Consider the following 27,811-nt stretch of genomic DNA (forward strand, 5'->3'; position numbering starts at 1 on the left):
TTATGTTTTGGTATCATAAGTGCTATTTTCCATGTTCTCTTGGGTCCAGAAAAGGATTCAAACTTGGACTGACTGTGGCTTGATTGTGGCCCTGACACTTAATAGAATGGTGATCTCATAAAAGGTACTAGCCTCTCCAGTTGTGAGTTTTTTCAACTATAATTGGCTATAACATGATTGTGTGCTCTGAAGTCCCAGCTGCGCGGGAAGCTGAGGTAGCAGGATCCCTCGAGCCCCAGAGTTTGAGGCTGCAGTGAGCTATGATCATGCCACTGCACTGAAGCCTCGGTGCCAGAGTGAGACCCTGTCTCAAACAATCAATCAATCAGTCAATCAAATGAGAGTAAAAGAAGGGCAATAAAATGATGTAATTAGAGGATGGGCTCTGGAGCCTAAAATACTTGGGGGTTCATCTCAGCTCTACCACTAATTGGAGTTCCCATGTTCTCTGTAGAGAACTTTTTAAAGCTCTCTAGAAAGCTTTGAAAAGACCAGGAAAGACTTCATGAAGGAGGTAGTACATATTTGAAGTGACACTTGGGGACGTACAAGAATTTGATGGGCTGTCGTGAGCAGGGGCAGTCTTCCTAGTAGTATAATCAGGTTAAGCCAAAAACCAAGAGGCTAGTACTTCTTTGCCCTAAAGATATTCTCCCATCCTTTTCTGAAGCCAGCAGAACATGGCACATGGCACACACACACACACACACACACACAAGCAGGGGAGTCAACACAAATCCTCTGCAAGAACCACTGGCTGCCTACTTTGTAGGCTGCTTTTGTGTTCATGGAAAAAAACAAGAAAATAATAAGTTCGAGAAATTAACAAATTATTAATGGAGATTATATAATGGTGATGATATTTATTATTTAATTTTTTTTTCAAATTTTCTCCAATAAACACGTAGGATTTCATAATTATCAGAAAGCAACAATAATTTTTTAAAAAATAATTGTTCCTTCCTGCTGGATTTTTCAGCTTCTGTATTTCTCTGCTCAAGAATCCTTTCCTTATTTCCCATGATCTAGAATATTATGTGGGGCCTCTGGATTAGCCAGATTGACTGATTCATCCCTATCTCCAATTATCCTTGAGAATCAAAGACAGAAAGAAACACCATTTTAAGATTTATGCGGACCTATTCAGGTACTTCTGGTTGCCAGGTAGCAGACATTCAAAATCACAGCATTTTCTCAAATCGCTGGCTCAGGATCCAGGCAGCCACTACACCGCCTTAGTGAACAACAAGACAAAGCCTCGATGAGCAGTGAGGAATGAGCCTCAATTTGCCAATGCCAGATTAATTCATCTCCCATAAATGAGCATATCTGAGTAAGCTTAGTTACTACACAATGCACCACCATAAAAAAATATCTTTGGGCAGATTCTCTTTGATACTCTGTGGCTTTCAGTGGCCACTTATTATCCACACAATACAATAGTTAAGTCAACACTATGTGGAAATTCATGAGAATATCTGCCTGAGACTTCACATGGCACTCTGTGACCCTGACTGGAAGCAAGGCCATGTCTGCATACTCATTAGAGCTATCAGCTGATTCCAGAGGGCAGACATAAAAATGTCCTATTATGCAGAAGCTACCTGATAGGTGCCAGTAGACCCAGTCCTATGTGAAGACAGCTTCTGTTTTCACTGTCTTGATCCACAGTGTTTAAAAAATATGAATAGGTTTTACCATTTTTTTAAAAAAGGAAATTTCATGTAAAAGCCTGGATTTCGGTCTTCTCTTGAAAAAGAAACAGAATGGGCAATGACAGGCCCACTTTTCCACATGATGACAAGTGTCTGGAGCTGAGTAGAGGCTGCTCCCTTCAGGACATGGTGTATGCTCTCCAACTCAGCTCAGCCTCCCTTAGCCCTTGTTTGGCTCTATTGCCCTGTTTGGCTCATTTTGGTAACTGACTGGCTCCTGTAAACTCTCACATTTGTGACCTTTGCTTTGTAGCCCCTTCACCTATATAGGAAAAACAGTTTAAAGCTGCCGCATACAATTCATTTGCTATCTCTACAGGAGTTACAATGGCTCTACAAGGCTGTGTCTGTTGCTGCAAAACAGAGGCCTCCCTGATATCATTTATAATCCAAGTTACCTTTTTCTGTTCCTATCCTGAGTTCTGGGCCTAAAGAAGCAAGGAGCTCTGCTGCAACCTCATTTACCTCCTGAAGGCTGGAAGCTATTTAAAGCTTCAAAGAGATCTGAAGAACTCTTCATATACTCTTGATCATTCTGAGAGATTTTGTTTTGTTTTGTTTTGCCTTGCTTTTGTAGGACCAATTGATTTACTGGGCGGATTTGGCTTTCAATGATCATCACAGTCAGATAAATGTTCTCCTAAGGGTGGACTCCATGGGGCCATAAGTGCGGTCCTTACAATCACACCAGGGCATGTATGTGTGCACATGCAATCAACTCAAAGAGCATCAGCAGCAAATCCCTGCAGGAAATCTGTTTTCATGTGAAGAATCATCAAGTCATTTCATTTCTCTCTAGAAGTCACATATAAGGCCAAAAACTTGTGCTAGTCAAGAGGCCAGATCTGTGGATGGGCTTTGGAAAAGACTGAGGAATGATCATCTTCTCTCCAAAGCGTAGCAGATAGATAAATGCTAATTTTGGTTCACCAGAAGTACGACGACACTTAGAAAATGATGTTGACCCCTAATTAGTGGAAGGACGTACTAAATGATGCTTTAAAAGCTTTTTTTGTTCTTCTTACCCACCCCTCACTCCAGACTGAGATTAGCTGGAAATTTTTATGCTTAGAAAATATTAGATGTTCACAGCCAGGTCAAGAAACCCTCTTTATCATTACTGACAGCCTCAAGACTGATCCATGATGAGCACATCAGTGGAAAACTGTCTAAAAATGTCAGGTTTTAACAGAGATCATAATCTTCACACAAACAAAAGACACCCAGAAATTTGGTGAGGACAATGCTGAGCATTATGGGTTGTTCTGCTTGAAAGGCATTTGTGAACGGGCTCCCCTGAGCCAACCATCAAAATAAGCAGGCCCCAGTTAAACCGCACAATAAGGGATCACGTTATTAGGTACAATCACACAGGTATAGCCTCTTGCTCAACTGCCAGAATTTCTATGAAACTCCCCTTGACCCCAAGTTCAGGGACAAAGCCTTGCTCTTCTCTTGCTCTGAAGCACCTAATATTTATGTTTATTATGGCACTTGCCACATAGGACTTCATGTTGCATCTTGCTCACAAGATTGAGCTCATCATGTGTCCTTGGAGCCAGGCATACTACTGTAGGATTCTTATAGATTGAGTTTGTAGGAAAGAAGGGAGGGAACTGAGGAGACAGGAATCTGAGGCTGAATGGATGGGACATTTACCTTTACTTACCCAAGGGTTTTGGCGCCTCCTCCTGGGTCTTGCACTTGTTGCTTCCTGTGTCTTGAGTATGTTTCCCATTTTATTAGACTGGAAAATTCTTGTCAGGTTTCAATATAGTTCAAAACTCACTTCTTTTGGAAAGGCTTCTGCATCCCTCTCCCACTTGCCCATCAGTGCTCTTCTTTTTACTCCTAGCACAGGAGTAGCTTAGTTTACTCATCACCTTGGGTCTAGTGATTTTTTAAAAATATGTCTTTTCCCGCTAAATTGTGAACAACTTTAAGCCAAGAATTTTCTTTTGTTTCTTCAGTTCCTAGGAGTTCCTGGCATAGGATAGAGGCATAACAAATAAGCTGAATGAATAAATTGGTGAATGGAAGTCCCTAACCTTTGCACATTAACCTAAAGGGCACCTGTTTTAAATTTTAAAAGTTACTTGGGAATTCCAGCATAAGCATATGGATTATCTACTTATTCACATCAAAATTTAACTCGAGGCTTGCTGCTCTATTATCCAGGGAGTTTCTGGATCACCTTTCTCAAGCAGTTACCAAGGAAACATGGAATAGAACTCATTTCAATGTCATCCTCAAGAACAGAATGACTTAAAACACACACAAAAACAAATCATTCGTGTAAAGTCAAATATAAACAAATCATTCGTGTAAAGTCAAATATACTCCAATAAGCTTTCTAATTTTTAGTATAATATTCATGCTATTTTAAAGTGTTTCTATATTTATTATATGAAATGACATGGAAGCAAATGAATTATGAGTAATGGACGTAACATTTAAATAAGATTTTTGGGGTTTGAGTACAAGAAGTTTCTCTAAGGGACCTTTAAGGTGACTCCAAGAGGATGAGTCAATGAGGCCACAAAAAGAAGCAGGTTTGAGATCATGAGAGGTGGGCAGCACTTGACGTTGTGTTATTAAGTTTGAGCCATAGCTTACAGGAAATGAAAAGCCCTGCAGTTCTTTCATCAAAGGAGTGATGTGGTCGGATTAGCAACTATGTGTCAGTGTGGTAGATACATGTGAGATGTATGTGTCTGTTAAACCAAGGCATGGCGATGGGATGGAGAGGAGACATACTTGAAGACATTCATGAAGAAGGACTATAATCTGGTGACCAATTCCATGGGAGCTGTGAAGTGCCTCCCTTAGAATGTTTTTTAGAATACAACTTATATAACCAGATTTTTCTTCTAGTTTCTTTGTTGCTTGATTATAAATTTGGTACCAGGTCCAAAGTGTGGACGTTATTACTAGCCATCCATTCTTAAAACTCAGAAGTGAGACACTAAAAACAACAACAACAACAAAAACAACTATCGATTCTAAGGTAGGGTTTTTTCTGATTTATAAGAAGCAAAAAATGCCAGTGAATCCAATAAAACTGAATCCTAATTAGGCATATACTTATCATTAATCAGAGATTTTATTTTGTGCCATTGGCTGCTTAAATTTTCAGTGAGCCTTTGGATGGGTGCTAAAACTCTGATGATATCAGGCACATGGACCATTTAATTAGCAATACAAGAGGACACAGAAAAGAGGTTTAAACGAAATGATTAAAGCATAAAGCTACAATATTCTATGTTAATGAAAGTTTTAATACACATTTGACTTAAAGATGCATACAATGACTACTAAATCTCCATTCATAGGCAGCCAACAAGATATGAATGAATTTATTAATTTCAAACAAAACTTCAGGTAGTGCACTTAAAAAAATTACAAAGCACTTAAAAATGGAAATTAACAATGGAAGCAACAATGACTATAAAATATGATGGGATAAATTTAAATAAAGCGTTCAAGTATTGTTTGTAAAGTTCTTCAGACACTAGTCTTTGAAAAGTTTGTGCATTTCCCATCTTTGCATAGTAAAAAACAAAAACCACACACACCACTTGGTAAAACTCCACAGCTCTATGTGATTCATGTTTCATAACATGCACTTATGTGTACTGCTCAGTTATCTAGTAGGAGTAGCTCTAATTCAATGGGCTCATGCATGATCCCAGATGAGCAATGAAGTTAGCGCAAGTCTCCTCATCCAGGTGTCATTAATTGATGCAGTAAAAGTATAGCAGGTGAAATAGGAACTTGATCATCACTTAACACTAACTCTTGTTAGGTAACATTAAACAGTGATACACTTGTGCTTTGAGCTCAAATTAATAAAAAGGAATATCCACACCACAAAAATCAGCAAATGAATGGCATGTGCAAAAGAAAATACAGCAAAGAGTTTGAAACTACGTTATGCAATACCATCAAAAATAATTATATTCCATTATTTACGATTGATATGGTTGCATTATCTTTCATATTCATACACACATAGCTTAAAGCTTGTGTATTTTACATATACATAAACAAATAATTTAACATTGGAGCATGGGTTTGGTTACCTATGAAATTGCCAGTGTAACAAAAAGTTACACTGACATTTGCCATATGTACATAATATTTGGGGACCACTGTGGTCTGATTTAAAACATAACATCGCACATTTACAATGTTGCTTGTGAAACGCTTAAAAGTCAACAATAGAGATTTAACTTGTTTTGTAACAACCATGATTTTGTTTCTGTTAAGTCTCCATGGTGCCTCTGGAATCTCAGTGAAATGTGTATGGTGTACTTCGCAGCAGCTTAGTATCTACTAGAGAACAGGACTCAGCAACAAGGAAACACTAAGCAATGCAGCAACAGGAAAAGATACCAAATAATCTGAGTTTCCTCCAATCTTCCTCCAAGCTGAAAGAGCCATTGCCACTAAGCAGAGGGATGCTACCTGTGTCCTGTGAAGCCAGGAGTAAGGCTGAGAGGCCTTGTAGATAGCCCTGTTATTACAATATAAATGTACAGCTTGTCCTAGAGAAAGCCTGCCTACCTGTGTAGCACCTATTACTCAGAAAGCAACACATGATAAGATGTTTGGTGATGGTCTACTACAGAATATAGAAATTAAAGTTTCTGCTCTATGATTGTGATACTTCCCCAATTAAAGACACATTGGGGGAAGAAACCCCCATTGTGTCTAGCAGTGCATTTTTAGAACATAATATTCTCCAAAGCCAAAGTTGTAAGACTGATAACATGAATCTTGCTGAAAAGGGACTTGGAGCTAAATCTAGCAATGGATTTGGTGTCATGAAGTACAACTTCATGTTCTTCTCCTAAAAAGGGGGGGCATTAGAGAAGTAGGGGCTCTTTGGGAGTCTTTACTAAAGCTCATCTATAGACGGATGCTCACCCAAGTGATCACATACAAGTTTATACATTAAAAAACAAAGCTGCAGCCAAATTTCTTTAAGTTATTTACTTAACATGTGACAGAAGCTATCTTGACCATATTTAGAAGAGCAAAATCAGTGAAAGTGAAGGAAACTCAGAGGGACTTGGAAAGCCCAGATTACATCTGCAAATCTGGCTGGAGGGAGAAGAATGTGGATTTGTATATAGTAGAATACCATTATAATCCAGTGCAACATTCCACTGATCAGTAAAATACCAGAGGTCAAGCAAGGTTTCTTGATAGCACAGGACAACATAAGAGCTTATTTTAACAACGCGGATACAAAGGTAACTGCTCCTTCTATTCCCATGACCACTTTTCCAATAGGGTTCTATCACATATATTTTGAGGCAGGAAGATGAACATGGATGAAATATTGACACTAACAAATACAAATAAAATGGAAAGCTTCATTGTTTCCAAGCTTTTAACATTTAAAAATTATTTTTTTATTTAAGGCTTTAAGTTTATCCTCCTTTCACATTAAAGACAGGGAAAAGAAATTGTCAAAACTGAAAACTAAAATCATGAGCTTGGCACTTTTGTGATTAATTTGAAAGGGTGTCTACTTTCTTACATTATATACATAGGTTTATAATGACATCAAAAATTTAGTACATATATTTGCATTTACATAATTTTGTGTCTTTGATATGGGTTTTGTTGTTTGTGTCCCCCCATTTTTGTTTATTTTTAACGCACACCAACTTTAAACTGCACTTGTTTTGTGCCCAAACTCCCTGCATCTGTGGCTACATCTGTCTTTTTAAGCAAGCCCAAGAGCCATTGTATAACCTGTTACAAGAGATACGAACAGAGACAGAGAAAGAAAGAGACAAGAAACAAAAAAGATGGGGAGCAAAAAATAAACTCAAGTTTACAGAGAAACTTTACAAGGAAAATATCTCAATACAGAGAAGTGAAAATGATGTGTCAAAATCTCTTATTTCCATATTTACATTTATAAAAGAACTATACAATAGCATCATTGTTCAAATTCCAGCTCCCATTCCCAAAGGATGCTCAGTCCAGGAGAAAACACAATGGGGAAAGTGAATCAACAAGAGCAAGGTCGTGGAGTTCACCCTGGCCTGGTCTCCAATGGGGAGTGGGGACTAGAGAGGGTGGGAGGTGGGGGTAAGAAGTGGGAGGATGGGGTGTGGGGACGTGTCTAAGTGATGAGGCCCAGGCAGCTTCTGTGTGTTCATATGTCTTCTTTACCTTGGGAATTCTGTTGCAGGTTTTGCTGAGAATTGGCTTGCTAGCTGGTTGTATATATGCCATGCAGTTTTTACCCTTTCGAAAATTAGATCTTCATGCCACTGGAGTTTGTCATCGGTAGGAAAGGAAAAAAAAATTCATGCCAAATCATTTAGAAGATATTAAGTGCCAGCAGACTGAGGGAAAAAAATCATTTGCTATTTATTTAATGATTCTTTTATTGCACTTAATTTGTGTGTGTGTGTTGTTCCTTCTTCTTTCAGGAAAAAAAGATTCGGAAACAGTTCTTTTTATAGCATGGTCTTTTGCCCTCTCCCCCCTTTATTGATAGGTGGCGAAAGCAGTTCTTTGAGATTATTTCCAAAAGAGACAGTTTTCTTTTAACCCATCCCTCTCACCCCAACTTTAGCTCCATAGTCATTACCACCCAAAGGTTTGTTTATAAACTTAATAGTTCCGGCAACACCGCTGCGAGTATGTCATACCCAGAATGCAACAGTGCAAGGCGGTGTCCATCCAGCGCAGTTGATTCAGATGGGGCCTTGCTGAGTAGGATCGAACCTCCTCTTCTTGACATTTCTTCCAGAGTGTATCAAAAGAAGATGTAAGCAGAGGGGGAAAATCCACAATATTAATCAGATGATGATGAGGGAGTGGTGATGATAATAACAATAATGCTAGCTCCAGAGCAGAGTAATTAACTCACATGGAGGCAGTCTCCAAAATAACTTGAAATTGAAAGACAGAACAGCTAATGCTTCTGAATGTCTTCACAACATACCCCCTAGAGTATGTACTTTGGTGAAGACCAAAACAAGCTTTGAGTTGTTCATTTTAAATCACAGGAAGACCCTGAGGCCCAATTTGTTTCTTATTTCAGAAATAATGACACTGCTAATTCATTAGGTGAAAATTATTACAGGAAGGCCTCTTCTGTGAAGGGGCATATTGGGAGAGCTATGAAAAATGGACGGTCTCGCAGGTACTCCCTCCAGGCTTACAGCAGTGCTATAGCAGTGGACTGGCCTTTGCCATAGTGGCAAAAAAGCCTTACTCTGTTCAATTATCTTGCTGCCTTGGGAGTGTGAGCTCTTACCACACTATGGAACAAGCATTTTTCATATCTAGAAAGTTGAAAAACAGAGTGCACAGTAAGACAGTACACTCAAAGGAGAGTGGACACAGGTTCGGGTTAGTGAAGCAAACGCAGCATTTAGCTTAGTTGAAAATCGGCAAGTTAAAATGCTTTGCTCACAGTGTCCAGTCTCCTAAAAAGTGGCTCCTATGTTTAAAGAGAAAAGAAAGAACCAGCAAGACACTACAAGGCAACAATAAAAACTGGTTGCAACCTCCCCATGGTCTGGCTTCATGTGGGGCATCAAGCAAGGGGCTCATGCATTTAGTCTGCATACTGGGCGGGTGCAAGGCTGCTGCCACCGAGGCATCATGCAAAACTGGAGACTGAGGAGTCCCCAGAGCCCTCATTCCCCTGCCCACTGACTCAGGGCCAGCTGGATACCCTTACAGGCCCTAAGTATCAAAACCATTGCAATGTATTCCTCCTCCCCCGCTAGTAATTCAAAATAAAAACAATACCAAAGCTCAAAATAGGTATAATGGCATGTGCAAAGTTCTTATTTTTCCCAAGATGGTCACTTAGATGCTTCTCTTTTGAAATAACATAAAAGTCTTTAAAGAAAACCTGTCTTTTATTTTTAAAAGTTTACATAAAAACACCTTCATGAGTAACCTAAGCGTGTGACTCATTGGCCTAGCAGGTAACCACTGCAGCAAACACTATTTGCAACAATGCTGTTTACTTTTCATCACCGTTCCCACCCAGCCCTCTTTTAAGTCAGTATTCTTGAGAGTGGGCCCTGCCGATGCTACCCAAGAAACTAGTGTGAGACCAAAAGGCAAGTCTCCCACAATGCATCCTCCACCAAGTTAGTTTGCTGAGGAGCACAGGGTCTCCATCTGCCACCTATGTTCATATCCCTGGAAGGCGGGGGGTTTAAGGAGCCACACTCTGTGAGTCAGGAGGAAAAACAGAGGCCGCCTGACCTTGTGAAATGACCCTGAAGGACCAGGGGTCCCAATCTTGTGAGCTAGAGAGTACTGCTAGAACTCAAGTTAAATGTTAAAGTTTCCTCAATAAATCTAAATGTAGAGGCAAGGGCAAACCAAGCTAGCACTGTGCATGTAAATAACTATATTGCCCACATCTAAATTCCTTTATTCAACTTTAGGAATGACAGATAAGTAGCCTTGTCCAAGGTCATAACATCAACGAAGTCCATTTTTAAATGGAGATAGGAAATTCTATTTCAGGCTGGCACACAGGCAACCTCTGGTGTCCAAAAGCTTTTGCTCTTTATAAAAGTTTGTTTTTGAAGCTTGGGTTGCACCTTTTTACAGAAATATTGTTCTTCAGGATCACTAGGTTCCCAGGTCAGACCGAGAGGCCAAGCCATCCTGCAGAACTATATATTTTTTTGGAGAAAATGGACTCTGAACACCAATGGGGCATTCCAGGACATTAGCTCTTCCACTGATGTCCCAGCAGGTGGAAGGTGAGCTCCTTTAACAAGGGAGGCAACCCCACGATGAAGACAGAGATGAATGTTCCTGAGGCAAGCGGACTGTGAGCGTGTCTCACATACAAATTGTAAAACCACTATGGCCACTGTATGTTGAGACAGGCCTGAATTTCCTCTATGAAAAAAAATTCTTTCAGTTCAATTTAAATGTGAAAATACAACTACTGTGGGTAGGTCCTTGCTGTCTTTCTTCCATAATGGTTTCCTCTGAATACCCTCTGCTCACTAGGATTCTGAAGGTAATTAACTTTCTTATCATAACTTGCAAGGTATTTCTGGATCATTATAAAACACTAGCATAATCCATAAAGCTCACGTTGCCACAGCTTTCATAAATTTTTACTACTTCTGAAATAATCTGGACTTTTGATTACAATATACATTATGCACATAAACAACTACACAAAATTAAAGCAAAACTCTTTGCATAACAGTAATCATCTCTGAGCGGGAAAGTCTTTAGATCTTTCAAGGGCATGTATCCACGGTTATCATATTCTTATTGTTACCTCCTGCGCCCTGGCGAAGTCCCCCTAGCCCAATCCCTCCTAAGCCACCTTACACTGAGCTTACTTCCCTGGGGTGCTAGGGCAGGGAAATGCACTGATCTTCCTGGCCAGCCTGGCACCATGAAAGAGAAAGTGCTTAATACAGTAGTCCCAGGTATTAAGGGAATTAGGCTTCTCATTTTTGGACTGGGGTACACTCATGGAATTCAAAAAAGCAGCAGTCTGGTTATACTCCTCATGGAAAGACCAGCCAAATTTAATTCCATTTCTTAATTCTGTAAAAATCAAAAGACCCCCACAAAAAAGGTATTTACTCTTTTGAGAAAATATAATTAGCAATATTAAGTTCCTTTCAGATTGTATCTGACTTGACATTCAGATAACTTTTTTTTTTTTTCTCTTTTTGAGACAGAGTTTCACTCTTGTTGCCCAGGCTGGAGTGCAATGGCGTGGTCTCAGCTCACTGCAACCTCCGTCTCCTGGGTTCAAGGGATTCTCTTGTCTCGGTTTCCTGAGTAGCTGGGATTACAGGTGTGCGCCACCATGTCTGGTTAATTTTTGTATTTTTGGTAGAGACGGGTTTCACCATGTTGGCCAGGCTGGTCTCAAACTCCTGATCTCAGGCAATCTGTCTACATCAGCCTCCCAAAGTGCTGGGATTACAGGCATGAGCCACCACACCCGGCCTCAGATAACTCCTAACGTTTCTGGCAATAGTCTAGATATAGCTCTTTAAATTTCATTTTGTGTAAGTACATAAATAGCCTTTTCTTTAACATGTCCAATAAAATGGGATGTAGGCCAGACCGAATCTCTTAGACCCAGAGTAAGGCTCAGCATGAGCCTGTAACACAAATAACTTCTCAGAGAGAAGAAACCACATATGGTAATTACGCAGGGTTATTAATATTAAATTAACAACTTTAATGTAAGGAGTAACTATTCCAGGTCAGTATGGCCACTGTTGAAACCCACTTGGCCACTGAATCTCATGGACAGAGCAAGTAGTGGGAGAGTAAGACGTGATAATGAGGTTCCACAGACTGAGGCGTTACAGTATGGTTGGAATAGCTCAGTGTTCACCCTGTAGTCCTTTCTATTTCAATTGTCAACAAAAGTCGTCACTATTACCTTCATTTCTTTTCCTACCACCATCACCTACTAATGTTCATGTAAATGACTTTGCTCACATCTAAAACCCTACATTCAAGTTTAGGAAATATCAGATAAACAGTCATGTCTAGAGCACTGAAGCCAATTCTGTTCACTTTTAAATGGAGATATGAAATTATCTTTTCATATACTTTTCACCTTTCCTAAGCTTTAGGGGAGATGCTACTAAAGTGATCCTGCTTTTTCTAATGTCCAGTAAAAGCAACAGCTCTAATAGTCAATTCAAGCAGTATTATTATTCATTGTTGGGTAGGTGTCATGGGTCTCCATAAGTCAACCAGGACAAAGGTTTGTCATCTCTGCACCACAGCTCATAACTTTATTCTGTGTGTGGGTGCCGGGGAGGAACAGGAGCATGGGGTGAATGAAAATAAATGCAGATACAGAAGTAGAGCAAATTGGTATGAAACATGCCTATGTTCATTTTTCACAGCATTTCATAGAGAAAATCCTAGACCCTCAATACCTGGGAATCTATAATAGACTAATCATACCCTTAGTAACCTCATACTTCTGGAGTATGAAATTAAGCAAAGTTAGCCGGGCGCGGTGGCTCACGCCTGTAATCCCAACATTTTGGGAGGCCAAGGTAGGCAGATCACCTGAGGTTGGGAGTTGGAGACCAGTCTGGCCAACATGGAGAAACCCTGTCTCTACTAAAAATACAAAATTAGCTGGGCATGGTGGCATATGGCTGTAATCCCAGCTACTCGGGAGGCTGAGGCAAGAGAATCCCTTGAACCTGGGAGGCGGAGATTGTGATGAGCCAAGATTGCACCACTGCACTCCAGCCTGGGCAACAAGAGCAAAACTCCAACCCCTCCCCTGCCCCCCCAAAAAAGAAATTAAGTAAAGATACTAAGTTAAATTAAGCAACGTTACTACCCATCACATTACACAATATGTAAGAATATTTTTTAAAAAAATCTACCAAACAAAGCATTTAAAAATTCTTCAGGAAATCCACAACCTTGCTTGTGGAAGCCTTGTTTGCATTAACCAAAGATGTCTGACTCAACTACTCTACTAAAAGGAAGTATGTAATTTAAATTTGTATTATTCTCAAATTATAATAATCTTGACACATCTTTGTTATCAGTTCACACACACAAATGTGCACACATTCACACATGCATGCACACATTTTCATGCTTTTTATCACCTATTTCAGAGGAAATATAGTTTAAGAACTTTAAAGAATGGCAGGCAAGGTCAGGGCTCAGAGCACAGCTGTATTTCTCATTTATACTTGAGAGGGTCACATACGGTATGATGCTTCTATATCTAAATTACTCACTACTACATCTAAAGAAATGTGATATTAGGAAAAGGCAGTATTTTCCCTGAGCAGTTACTATATTTTCCTTCAATCTAAAAGCTGAACTGCCCTCAAATTGTTCAGGTTACTATACCAACTTTTCTTCTTGAAATAAAAACCTGGTATCAGGAGGGATTCCCAATAGCAGTATTTAGAACAATCTTTTGTACAAATTATTTTCAACTTCTGATTCTAAAGGAATCTCTTTTCAAACGTTTACATTGAACCCAATGAAACCCAAAGGCTTTCCGTTCAACTAGCAAATAATTATACTTACGAATTATCTCCAGACTAGTAATCTCCAAAACTGACCAAATGGTGGGAAAACCTAAACATTATCATTCAGCACCAAAAGCCTTTTATTACAAGGTAGAAATTTTATTTAAAGCTGAACACAACCACACAGCTACTACTAAAATTTAAAGCAAATTAAGACTCTCATGTAGCAACCAATAGTTGTTCAGAAGTAGCACATTCTCCAATGTCAACTCCTAAAGTTACATGTTCTGGAATTATTCTTGTTTTTCATCATTTTCTTTGCTTCACCCTATTGTGTGGCTTTCTACACAGTTCTCCCTGAAAGTGATTATTAGATTCTAGGGCACAGGAAGGAGCTTTGACTTAGCTCAGCAGTACAGGTCCCTACACAGCAACAGCCAGGCAGCAGTCAGCAAAGGCTGTTTCTCATCCCACTAAGTGTTGATTCCCCACCTTTTGTTTTTTGCTCTCGTGATAATGAGATCTCACTCTCTCAGATATAAATAATCTTTACAGGGCCTAATCCACTTATATACACAGTGATAAAGGCTTTTCCATTTTTCCCCAAAGAAACATGCAATTCAAGCTGTGAGCTAGGCCAGGCCACTGTTTTGAGGTCCTGCTACAGAATAGTGTACTCTTCTTTCCAACACCGCAATGATAAATTTGGCATTGCATGTGGCTAGATGGCAAAGATTAGTAATAGACTGTTTTCCAGGCCTTTGAACCCAGGATTTCTTAATGCCAAATGAGGCATAGACCCAGGCATGATCCAAAATTATTTTTCTTTGGGGAAAACTTATAAAAAAATTCAAGGAAGCATTATAAAATAATAACAGAATATGGCAGTACTATAATGTTCAATGACTTTTTTTGTAGCAGTGGAACACTAAGAAAAGTTTTGCTTGAGTTAGGCCAGCCCAAACAAAAACATATTTCTCGCTAGGTGCCACACGCGTGATTCACTATGGGAGCAATGTACCAAAACAATAACTTTAAGTATGAGTTGCCCATTTTATGTGTGTGTTTTTGAAAACACACTGATGCCAAAACTATTTTACTAAACAAATTCAACTTCATAAATATACCAAGAGAAAAGAAGTATAATTTTATAATACTATTTCAAGTTAAAGGCACTAAAAAACTGTAGGCTTACTCATTAAATCTTAATATCATAACAAATTGGCAGAAAAGGTTTATTTAATCAGCTTCTATTAATAACACTTAAGCTGGCTCAAACTTATTGAATTCAAAATCCCAAATATAACACTTACAAAGTTTATAATTAGGGCAATTATTCAGATAGTTCAGGGCAAAAGCTTCCTTTACTGAGCAACCAGACGGGGGCAAGGTGGATTTTGAATTTGGGTAATGGTCTTATTTCCACTTAAATTTGTTTCTATAAATCTGGCTGAAACTTAATTTATTACAGGATGTACAGGAGGGCTTACCTACAAATCATAATCAAGTCAGTATAGCATGAAAAGGTATAAAAAGTAATTATCCAATGATTCTGGAGTGTAGAAACATCCAAACTGGATAAATCAGGTTTTAAAATTTTGATCACAATTAAGGTTTATTTGTGAATACCTAGTGTGTCTATTTAAACAATCTTAGTTCGGTAATCAGTGTGCCATCCAAGCTAAAAGGTCACTAGGAAAACACACCAAGTCTACCTGTCAGGTCAATATTTAGTCCTTGATTAGAAAATATTAAGTGTCACAAAGCCACATTTTTCAAATTCTGATTTAAAACTAATTCAGTTGGTTGAGAATTATACAAATACTTTTTAAATCTGTTTTTATTAAACTATAAAGCTTTTTAAATCACAAAGCTACATATACTATGTTACATATGAAAAATACAAGTAATGATTGCATGATTACTTAGGTTATAAAAATTTCAAAATATCAGTGGACTATAAACAAGTTTGAAAAAGATACAAGCAATTTACATCCACTTATTTTCAACTACACAGTTTCCTTGATTACCTGTGTATAAATGAATGTATCTCAGAATGCCTGCTCTTACAAGCTAGACTGTCTTCTACTGAAGAGCTTCTTTGTTCTCCTTAAAAATTAGTGTATAAGAATTTCTTCCACATTTCCCACTTGCCTGAAGATGACAGCTGGGGGTCTGTGTTTCTTCTTTTCTAACCCATTTCTGAATAAAAAAGACTTATTTTTTGCAGTTTGACTGATAGAATCTAAACTCTTGTAGCAGGAACTCAAAACTTGGTTATGTAAGCAGAAAAGAGAAGTGCCAGAGCCACTGAGAAGAAGACATGCGGCGTTGCTTACTTAAATCCCCAGCCTGTGCCCCCAAGGACAATAGCTGCTACCAGGATGGCACCAGCGATGGAGCCTATTATGAGATTGGTGGCACTAGGACCTGTGACAAAGGATCATGGGAAGAGAGTCATATGAACCAACCACTTTTGTTACCACAAGGGAAAGGCAGTTAAGCAGTTTCAGGAAGTAAATATCCTGTGTAAAAGATGGCTGAACATTTAAATTGCCTTTATTTACTTAGCTTAATTGCACTTTAAATGCTATGGTGAGCGATTGCTTGGATTTATATGCCTTTAAATCTAAAGTTTCTGCACCATTGATAATTAAGTTCCATTAAATTCACCTTTCACAGAATTTGAAGCAAATAGGCCCCATTTGCTGTCTTGGCACATTCTTCTTCTCTTCCCCTTTCCCAGTATCATAAATCAAGTAAGTAAAAGCGAATAGAGAACACCATCGCATTCAGATTAGCTCCATCTAACTGACAAACGGGGACATGGAGGAAAGGAAAAACATTCTGCTACAATGCCCTTCCAAAAAGCACCTAAAAGTGGTCTGAATGCTAACTTTTTAATTCCCCACTTGGAGACAGTTAAAATTTGGCAGTCAGAAGGAAGTCACCAATAAAGATCTGACTTTTGAAGCCTTGCTCTCAAAGATACACTTCTTCATGGTCCTTACAGTGGTAAAGAGCAAAATGGGGTTCCAAAGGCAAGATATAAGGAAGCATAACTCTCATTTGGGTAATCTTGAGGAAATGGTAAAAAGATTCCTTAGATTCAGCTGAGAATAGCTTTAAAGTTCCCATTGATTACTAAGAGAGCTTTGAGGCTTAGAGATATAAAAAAGCAGAGAGCCAAAGGACAGCAAGAAAGAAAAGATAAGGTGGCGTTTCTATCGACTGTTAAGAGCTAATCCATATTCAAGTAACTCCTGTCCACTCGCTCATTCCTCTCCTTAAGCTCAGCATTTTAAAATCTAAGCAACGTTAAACCTAGTATAATAATTATTTTAAATATCACATCCTTCAGGATGCTAATATGCAGGTATAGTGTCCCCTAACAACAAAATACTTTCAGTCCTATCTATCCCTGCTCCAGGAATCACAAAGCTAGTATCACTAGTTTCTCTAAAATCCTCAAATTTTGTGTATACATTCATTTCTGTGTAAAAATTCTCTTTTCTGCTCACATCAGTGCCAACTGTGTACATAAATGGATGCCACTTTTGGCAGCACTCAAATTGCATGCACAATGTGTTTTTACTCGGAGATCACCCAGGGCTTGGTGGGCAGGTAGAGGACAGCTGCAAAGGGGTGCAGGTCTCTTCAGGCTCCTGGGCTTGTGACATGCTCTTAAGACTAACCACTGACCGTCTAGAGAATGAATCTCAGTTGCCTTTAGTGACACACCAATAATAATAATGAGAGCCATAAAAATGGTTTAGCTACTGTATTGTGTACTTACTATGTGCCGGACACAGTTCTGAGCACTTAACATATAGTATCTCATTTGATCTTTACAAAAATCATATGAGGTGGGAACTATGACTATCATTGTTTAATAGATGAGGAAACAGAGTCTTCTAGAAGTTAGTGAGTGGTAACAGCAAGATTTGAACACAGATTGTTTGACTCTAAAACATATCCTATAAATCAAGGGTCAGCAAACCAGAGCCCACAGATGAAATCTGGCTACACTGTCTGTTTTTGCAAAAAAGTTTTATTGGAACACAGCCATGCACATTCATTTACATATTGTTTATGGCTGCTTTCATGCTAAGATAGCACCATTGAGAAGCTGTGATAGACAACAACCCTGTAGGCTGAAAGCCAAAACTATTTACCATCTGGCCCTTTACAGAAAGATTGCTAACCTCTGTTTTAATGAAACTTTATTCCATTTACATGTATTTCCTCCCCACATTTCAACAGAGAATCAAATTTCAAAACAATCATTAAAAAACATATAACCATGTACATACCCTAGGCTTTGGATATAATTTGTACTTCGTTAGCTTCAGAAAACATAGGCTAGGATTAGAATCAATATGTAACTCATGAAAAATGATTCCTGACTTACAAACTAAGGAGCAGAAATCAAACAAAAAAACAAAAAACAAAAAAAAAACCTCCTGCCCATGGAATTCCTAGCCACTGAATGAACATAATCAGTTAAACTAAAAAATGTTAAGACAATCTATACTGTACTATATTATTTTTTAAAAGCTATATTTACTTCTTGAGCAATTATGCTAAAACTTGGAATTTGAAGGGAAAAAGTCAGTAAGCTAATAGACAACTGGTGCTCATAAACCAAAAATAACAAATCCGTCTTTAGAAAAAATATATATACACTTACACAGACTTACCTGTCACAATTAGAAATAGTCACAAACGAACAAAACTGTAAATGACTGATGCAAACGAATGCTGGTAACAAGGACTATGTTTTACAACAAAGGCCTCTTTGATGTTGCCTATCTCTAAGACTTAAAGGAAGGATTATTAAAATTGATCCTTTCAATTAGTACATTTAAGGATACCAAAATTACAGCCAATCTATAATGTTAAAAAATGCATTTGGGATGATTTTCAGAAAACTACCATTTGTCAAGGAGGAATTTCACATAAACACATGCATGGAACTGGTCCTGAAAAAGGAACGTTTCTCCTATATATAATCCAGTCAACAGATCCAAGGGGAAATTTTACAGGACAAAGTTCTTGTCTCTAAATATTTTTATCTCTGTTATGGTCTTTGTTATCTAATACATAGGAGAAACAAAATCTCTTTTCTAGTATGTCTAGATTCCCCTGTGCTAACCAGCTTCACAGTCCATAGTGATGAGATGTGAGTTAAGATCTAAGTCTGGTCGAAGTCCTTGAATCAAGGAGGAAGAAGGAGCGTGTCGTCTTCAACACAGGTGTGAACTATGAACCTGCTTCCTCTTGATGCTATTTTGGTGCCTGGGTCTCCCAATTCCAGTAGGTAAGAGGAGCACCCATTTGTTCTAACCAATGGGACTAAAGAAAAACATGTCCGATATTCACAATAAGCCCATGATTTGGGGGTGGCTGAGTAAAAGATATCTAGTGATTCCTGAAGATACTGGTAATTCATTCCTGGGCCACTTTGAAGTGTTACCACCACCACAGTAGTTAGAAAAGACGGTGTAAAGGACTACATTTGTCATTCTTAAACATTCTTTTTCTAATTAGAGAGAGAAGAAAAAAAATCATGATAATCTTTTAACCTACAGATTAGCAACCTCAGGAGGCAGAGTCCCATGGAGAACTAACAGCTATTCTGAGGATGTGGATCAACTACAGAGCACCCTAAATCAAAGCATCAGGGTAAGATGCTTTGATTAAGGGTGCTGTGTCTGTGAGAGCTTAATGGGCAAGTGGCACACAATATATTTATTTACACTTTGGCTACTTTGAAGACCAACCCACCGGGTGATTTGCAGATGATTGCTTATGGTTATACAGGTTTGGATTAAATATTTTTTCATTCTTAAGGCTCCTTGCTTCCAAATATTTATGTAGACTTCAATTTTGAAGTATTAACCTATTTTATAGGAAAAATAGGAAGGCACTATGCTTTTAAATATCTTCTTTTTAAAAAATTAAACTGCAGCCTTCTATATCATTCTAAAGAAATGAAGAAAACAATAGTAGCTATCATTTTTATTATCTTTAAAAAGTGCTATTAACTATTGATAATTCCTAGTTATATATGTAAATTTGACTGGCAAAGATTAACTTTATTATAAGAATCCTGAGAAAACACACACTTAATAGTATTTTTGCCAATAAAGTCTGTATTTTAAAATTACTTTTACAAAGTGGAGGAGCAATGGAAGTACTGGGACTATTGCCTGAATTGTGAAGATATCGGAAGCACACCCAGTGTTATGTTATGCCCCACATTGTTCCAGACAGGAGAAGGTTCTACAGGACACAAGAAAAACACAGGACACAAGCAACATCCAGGTCACACCACAAAGTACACTACCACAGGAAACACAGTCAACAGGACGAGACACGGAGTCAGGTACAGGCATCACCTCACACACCAGGCACCACACAGAAATAGTCTGAAACTGGCAAGGATGCTTACTCTATTCCCCACCCTGTTCCTCCAAAAATCACCCCCAGGGCCAGAATGGTGCCAGCCACGGCCCCTATTAGCCTGCTTGTGGCCATATTCACTGTGTGGAGGGAAAATGGAGATTTTTTAACAAAGGAAATTACACACTAATTTCACTAACATACAAAATAATCTATCCAGGACATGCTTTAAAGTCAGCTAAATACTGAATTATTTTGCTATAGATTTGAAATTAAGATCTATATACACATTGAAGGTATTTGAGGATAACTGTGAATTTGCCTTCAAACTCTACACACCCTACTTTTAAAAAACATAGTATCTTATACATACTTATAAACACATAAATAATTCAATTTCAGTTATAGTTCCTACCAGATGTGAGGTAAAATTTAAAATTTAAATTGTGTAACAGCAAATCGGTATTTTAATTACAAAAGTAATGAACCATTAGTAATTGTTTATAATATTTTCAAACTGTTAAATATACCTAAGAAGCTACATCTTTTCAAAATTCAGAATATATCATTCAGTTTTGTGAACATCCTTAGAAATTCAAGACAGAATAGCTTTAAAATTAAATACATGTTAACCTGGGAATTTATTGAAAAGTATATTTCAAATAACTCTGCAATGTTTGGATTTCTATCACAGTATTTGGACGTTTTGTTTTTTGTTTAATCATCACCAGTGTATAAACTACGCACTGATAGAAAGTTAGGCTCTCTGGGAAACCGTATTAATTGCTTCAGACTACCAAGTGATAGATGACTACCAGAGTGAGACTCTGAATAACTGTATATCACTGGTTCTGTGCACAGCTTTCCTAACCTGGAAAATGGGTCTGGAATGAGTGCAGGTCCCCAAGGTTCCCTCTACAAAGGCAAAATGAAGTTTAGTATTAAAGTAGGAAAATACATTGTTTGCAGTTGTGTGTCTGTGCCTGTGTGCACACAAGTGTGTGGACATATATACACGTTATCTCATATTTCTATAGGAATCAAAAGGACTGGCTTCAAATCACCTTTCCCATGGAAACAGAGATTAGCTTCAACGAGGCTAAGCTTCACACGTGTTGGTACTCTGAGACAGTGAAACAAAACAAAGACCCACGACTCAAAGCCACCATTTTTTAAGCATTACTGTTGGACTCATTGACCTTTTTAGCTAAATATTCTCCCAAAGGAAGAGAGAATCTTGGATTTCTAACCTTGTTAAGCAACTGTATACTACTTCTTCTTATCAAAGGATAATAATGTGAGGGAGAAATTCTGGTTTTGTCATTGGCTAAGCACAACCTGCATTCTTAAAAAACAAAAAAAAAGATGGGGACACAACAGAGAACAGAGAAAGTTCCCTGAGAGTGTTGAGGGCTAAGGAAAGAAGACCAGCATTGATGGTGGCAGCAATGTTTCCTCAATATGACAATGCATTAGAATGCAAAACTACCTGAACTACTCTGATTTTCAAGTTATAGAGGCAAATACTGGGATTAAAAGGTATTCCAAATATAAAGCCCCATTTTAATAAAGACCTTGCTTTCAGAATACTAAATTAACAAGTATACATTATAACTTTTTTTTTTTGGTTAAGTTTTAGGCATTGGTTCTCAGAGCTGCAATTCATGGGAGTCCTATGACTTCTGCAATTTTTATATAAGCCACGTATGCTAAATAATAGAAAGAAACCCTTTCCCATAAATTGTGATACTAAATGAGTGTTAATTTTTAGAAATTATAAGAACTACATGAAAGATAAAAATTTTAAAAGACTTTAGTCTTTGCTATGGACATAATATCTCACTGCAGAAACAAGACAATTAGGCAACCCATCAGCTAGGTTTTAGAAATACAACCTGAGGAACAAGACATTTCTACAGAGGCTTCAAATGGGTATTCAATATAAACAGATATAGTCTGTAATCTCCAATAAGAAAGACTAATTACCTCTACATTCTTAACTGGTAAGTACTCTTAACGCTAAAGCAAGATAAAAGTGGGAAAAAGGCTTTTTAAAAAGCATCCCTACCCTCCCTGTTCTCTCTCCCTCCCACTACTTTGAGTTGCACAGTATCCTGCAAATACATGTAAAGTGCCATTTGATTCTTCGTCATTATACCGAACATGGTTACCTCTTAAAGAAATGACTTAACCTAGACCTAGCAGAGATTTTCTTTTTGTCTATCCTGCTTTGCTTTTGTTCTCTTCCTTTAGAGAGTGCTGAACTTTGTTTTGGCACGTAGTAAAGTTACTTGTGCATCAGCTTGACGTAAATTAACTGAGTAGCTCAAAGGTGGGTGGATTTTTACAGGGAACATACTTGAAAATGAAGGTTGCAGCTGGTTTTCATGGCTACAAAGAATTTATCTCATTGAAAAAAATTCTACTTCTATACTAATTTATCTATTCTTTAAGGTATGCATTAATTCACTTATTCATTACCTATTAAATACCTTTTTCTGTTCGAGGAACTATGCTGGATGCACAATGATATATCTTATTCTCTTTCTCATCGTACCAAACCTGGAGATGGAACTGTTAAAGCTTCTAGTTGACAACACAATCCTTGTACTAGGAACTTAACTTTGCTCCCTAACTCTTTGACACACTTACCTTTCAGTATAATGTGTTTGTGGAATCTGTTTATTACCTAACAGTATGTTTTCATTTTTGTTTACTTGCTTAAATTTCCATTACTTGTTGGTTTATTATTTTTAGTCTTGGTCCCTGCTATCTAGGTTTACTTGTGCTAAAAGAATTTTTGATAAGTATAAAATATCAAAAACTATAAATTTTCTCCTTTTCTTAAGATTTTCTATTTTATATGTAGAATTTCTTTATAGACAAGTCATGCTTCAGACATTTTGAAAATGTGCTGTTTTGAAATTGAGTGGCTTTTCTTCCCCCTTATTTTTAGAGAGTTTCTCAAATAAGAAGATGCATTATTTCCTCCACATGATTCCAAAGGGGTTTAAAATCTTGTAACCTTTAATACTTCACAGGCAGGAGGCATCAAAGTCATCATTTGCACTACATGGACTTTCTTCAGGGATTTATTATTCCACTACAATTCAAGATTAGAAAAGTAAGTACTAAATAAACTCTTTATACATTAGTGTATAATATTGGTATGTAGCTCCATATTTCAAGATGTTATACATAACAATCAGACCTCCTTCCTCTTTTCCATAAAAGGAAAAACTTAAGTTCATTTTTAGCTACAAGGACAAATGACTAAAAGGATGCAAAATAAATAATTTCATGTAAGAATATATTTCAGTGTATGCTGTCAATGAAAATACAGTTTTTCTGAACTGAAACAAAATAAATTAACAGTTACTAAAAAATTTTTTTAACTTGGTATATCCTTGGGTTATTGATAAGGCCATTGATTTGAGAAAAATACACAGGTAACACATAATCATACATGAGTATAATCATATATGATAAGGATAACTTCTCATATCTAATCATCTAAACTATAAAATCAAAGATTTGTGCACTGACAAAGACAGTTGCCAAAAGGATATACTGCAAAAGGTAAACATAAACACTAAATACTCCTCAAGGTTAATACCTTAGAAAGTAAGACTTCAAAACTATTGTTTTAAAAATACTAAATGCTAATAATGTAATACTTCCTTTCTTATCTAATTCCATAAAAAGCACCATTGACAAGTAATGGATCAGTTAATAAGCTTGATTACTAGCTGTTTCGCTTCTACTTACTATTGTGCTATAAAAACTAATAGAATAACTTAATATTCAACTTTTTTTTTTTTTTGAGACAGGGTCTTACTCTGTTTTTCAGGCTGGAGTGCAGTGGTGCGATCTTGGCTCACTACAACCTCAGCTTCACGGGATTAGGTGAACCTCCCAGTTCAGCCTCCCAAGTAGCTGGGACTACAGACACACGCCACCACACCTGGCTAATTTTTTAATTTTTTTGTAGAGATGGGCTTTTGCCATGTTGCTCAGGCTGGTCTGGAACTCCTGGGCTCAAGCAATTTGCCACCTCAGCCTCCCAAAGTGTTGGGATCACAGGCGTGAGCCACTGTGCCTAGTCCCATTATTCAATTTCCAAAGAGGAGTGTGGAATAACAGAAAAAAGTATTTGGCTCAAGATAAGGTGATTATGTTATATTCTTGGCTCACTGTTAACCCTGAAAACTAACTTACTTTTCTCATTTGTGAAACAACAAATCTTGACTGAATTTTTATCTCTGATTTGATGAGTGTGGTTGTGATAAAAAGGTGTGACCAAAGCTTCCCAGGAATAATATCTCTGTGCATACATATTACTGAAAACATTAGCTATGTCCCAGTTTCTCTTCTTTCTTATAATGGTGATATACACTATCAAATGAGAAAAGTTCCACTGTATTCTACAGTAAGCACCTTGAGAAAGTGTCTACATACAGACAATAATTAGGGTACTTGATGTGGATCCCCCTATAACAGGAGGGAATTCTAGGTCTTTTAAACAGAGTTAAAATACATTCTGTCCTTGTAGAACAAAGCAAAATAATTTTCTATAATGATTTCAGTGGAAACAAGTTAAGAGAAGGACTAGGCTTACAAAATAAAAAAAAAATTAAAAATGAAATTAAAAAGAGTTTTTGTATGTGAAATAAACAACAATGTAGAAAAAAAAATGAACAAAATACCATGTAACAAAAATCTTTTTAAAAAAATCCTTGCTCACATGGTTTGTGCACCGAGATTCTATTTCTTATCTTTCAATAGTTTGGTTTGAGAAGCTGGAGTGAATAATACAGCATGTCTTAAATTATGGGTCCACAGCAGACAACTGTAGCAGTACAGGGTGACTACAGTGGCAGTGCTTTCAGGTATGTTTCCAGTCCCCACACATAAGGAGAGGTTGAATTACCTATTCTTCCAGGAACTTATAGTTAAAAGAAATATCCAAAACATGTCAGTTCATTTGTGATATTCTCAATGAAGTCACAGAATTCGCCTTTATTTTTACTGATTTGGTCTTGATCCAAAGGGCAGTTGGGTACAATTTATCTTTTATGCCCATGTTCATGATAAAAAAAGGCCATATTTTCATTATGTTTCTTGAATTTTTTTTTCTCTATAATGGAAGCACATGGAAATTAAATAAAACTAAGTACTTTTCATACTCTCTTCCTCTCTTCCTGCACCTATACAGAAAACCTTCATCTATGGATATGATTGGCCACTGTGGGTGGTGCCCATTATAAATGGCAAGCATTTGGGGAGGGTCCAAACACTGTGCTCAATCAGGCAAGTGACAACCAAACCAGCTGGATCATGAGAAAAAAGATACAACATGCAGTTTTTGAGAAAAATCTTAGTGTCTCACACACTGCTGAGCTTACAGTCAATAAAGAACTGATTGTTTTAATAACTTGAGTCCATTACCTATTATTCTTTGGCAAGGCAACAAAACAAATGAATATGGATAAACTGAAAAGTGGCACTAGCATGCAGCATCTCATTTCCTTTACATATTTTGAAAGAGAAGAGTGTAATATTTATGGAGTGTCTGTGTGCCAAGCATATGTTATCTTTTAAGTAGTAGACAGTCAATAAATATTTGCTAACTGAATTAAAAGTTAAGCACATAATTTCTCACTTGGAATCTTCCTGTAATGTCACAATTAAAAATAAAAATAATAAAGTCTACATAAAGTTTTAACATTTTAAAATTTCTGTTTTACCAGTATATTAATAGATTTTTTAATAGAGGCTAAAAAGATATAGCTAGCCATTATAGATAAAAGCCATTATTTTACTAGTATGAAAATTGCTTAATTTTCTGGAAAGCTAAACATTTATAAAAATAACTAATTCATTTATTTCAATTAATGACTTATTTTCAATTTAATCAAAATTATTAGAGATTCATGAGGTTTTCAATAATTTTAGAACCAATGGATATCTTTACTATGACTCTATTGTCTTCATTAAGAATGACAAAAGAAACATGAAACAGGAAAGAAGCACACCAGAAGGCTTATCTCTCGCTTTTATTATTTTTTTTTGAGACGGAGTTTTGCTCTGTCACCCAGGCTGGAGTACAATGGCACGATCTCGGCTCACTGTAACTTCCACCTCCCAGCTTCATGCAATTCTGCCTCAGCCTCCTGAGTAGCTGGGATTACAGGCACCCACTACAATGCCCAGCTAATTTTTGCATTTTTAGTAGAGATGGGGTTTCACCATGTTGGTCAAGCTGGTCTTGAACTCCTGACCTCAGGTGATCCACTTGCCTGGGCCTCTCAAAATGCTGGGATAACAGGCATGAGTCACTGTGCCTGGCCTCTTTTTAGTAGGGGTGGGTAGAGGAGGGAGACAGTGTCTTACTTTATCACCCAGGATAGAATGCAGTGGCACCATCTTGGCTCACTGCAACCTCTGCCTCCTGGGTTCAAGCAATTCTCGTGCTTCAGCTTCCCAAGTAGCTGGGATTCCAGGCATATGCCACCACGTCCAGCTAGTTTTTGTATTTTTAGTAGAGACAAGGTTTCACTATGTTGGCCAGGCTGGTCTCAAACTCCTGACCTCAGGTGATCCACCTGCCCTCGGCTTCCCAAAGTCCTCGGATTATAGGCGTGAGCCACTGCGCCGGGCCCAAGAATGTTTATCTTGAGCAGCTCTGAGTTTTAATATTTTCTGTATTTTCAAATTTTTCTACAATAAGTATGTATTACTTGAAGGATCAAAAAAGCTTTTTTTTAGATAATGTGGCATACCACCACATTAAATGGAGAAAACAAAGCAAAACAAAACAAAAAGGAGCTGTGAATACTCTTTCTCTAAAATGTAGCTTTGTTTACATAATCCCTCCAAAGTGTTTTAGGCATGGGTGGGTGAAGGAACAGGGAACAGATATGATAGAACCAGACAACTAATAATCCCCTACCCTACTTAAAGAAAAAAAAGGCAGAGTCTAAGTAAATTTAGCTCTGTTCATCTGTTGAGGCGTCTTTATACATCACTTGAGGAAATAGCATCTAGATCTTAAAAAAAAAAATCACAGACACACTGTGGAAAGAAATTTGGAAAGAATGAACCCTGGCTTCTCTTGTTAGAGCTTAAATCTTCTCTAAATCTAACTTCAGAAGGTGGATCCAAGAATTTTTTGTTCTAGTTTTAAAGTAACAAAAGACTAAGTGTAAAAGTGGAATACGTTCCCTTTTAGAAACAGAAGAAGGAGAACAGAAATAGACTGTGAGGGTGTGATTATGATTCTACAGAATTTTAATATCATGGGCACATTAAGCAAATGCATAAAATGTGTTTTAACACACCCACTATTACTGAACAATTCACATGTGCCTGAATCAGCCTAAATCTCTTCAGGAATTAAGGATTATAGAGCTTCATCTGTGTCTGAAATCATCTTTTCCCATATAAACTATACTGAAGTTCAGAGAGTTTCAATAAACTTTCATCTAAAACTAAGCTGATCAAAATGGTCCTATTCCTATATGCATTTTCCTACCTGTCAAAGAAAAGCATGGCAGTTACTTACAAAAGACTATTAGCAGGACCATGATAAAGAAGCTGATGTACAATGTCATCCCTGTATTAAAAAAAACTGGTTCTAATATTTTCTTGGTTTCTCAGGTACAATGTTATAGATGTTGT

The 27,811-nt window shown here is 37.5% G+C and overlaps 1 protein-coding gene across 12 annotated transcripts in view; it reads right to left on the minus strand.

Annotated features, from left to right (window-relative positions):
- ADAM23 (ADAM metallopeptidase domain 23) overlaps nt 1–27,811 on the minus strand; it is a 197,685-nt gene that overhangs the window by 21,780 nt on the left and 148,094 nt on the right. For 3 of the 12 annotated variants that reach the window (XM_032278485.1, XM_032278490.1, XM_032278486.1), the window contains 2 exons: nt 16,066–16,156; nt 8,393–8,486 (listed from right to left, as the gene is read on the minus strand). In XM_032278485.1, the coding sequence (XP_032134376.1) occupies nt 8,438–8,486; nt 16,066–16,156 (140 nt within the window). In that variant the 3' untranslated portion in view covers nt 8,393–8,437. Of the gene's footprint in view, nt 1–851; nt 1,091–4,972; nt 8,487–16,065; nt 16,157–20,180; nt 20,272–27,811 lie in introns of those variants that run through there. The other 9 variants (XM_032278479.1, XM_032278481.1, XM_032278483.1 and 6 more) reach the window with 8 other exon arrangements.

The sequence above is a fragment of the Sapajus apella genome, unplaced genomic scaffold (assembly GCF_009761245.1).
Source record: "Sapajus apella isolate SASKATOON/1434 unplaced genomic scaffold, GSC_monkey_1.0 scaffold10, whole genome shotgun sequence".
Taxonomy (NCBI): Eukaryota; Metazoa; Chordata; class Mammalia; order Primates; family Cebidae; genus Sapajus; species Sapajus apella.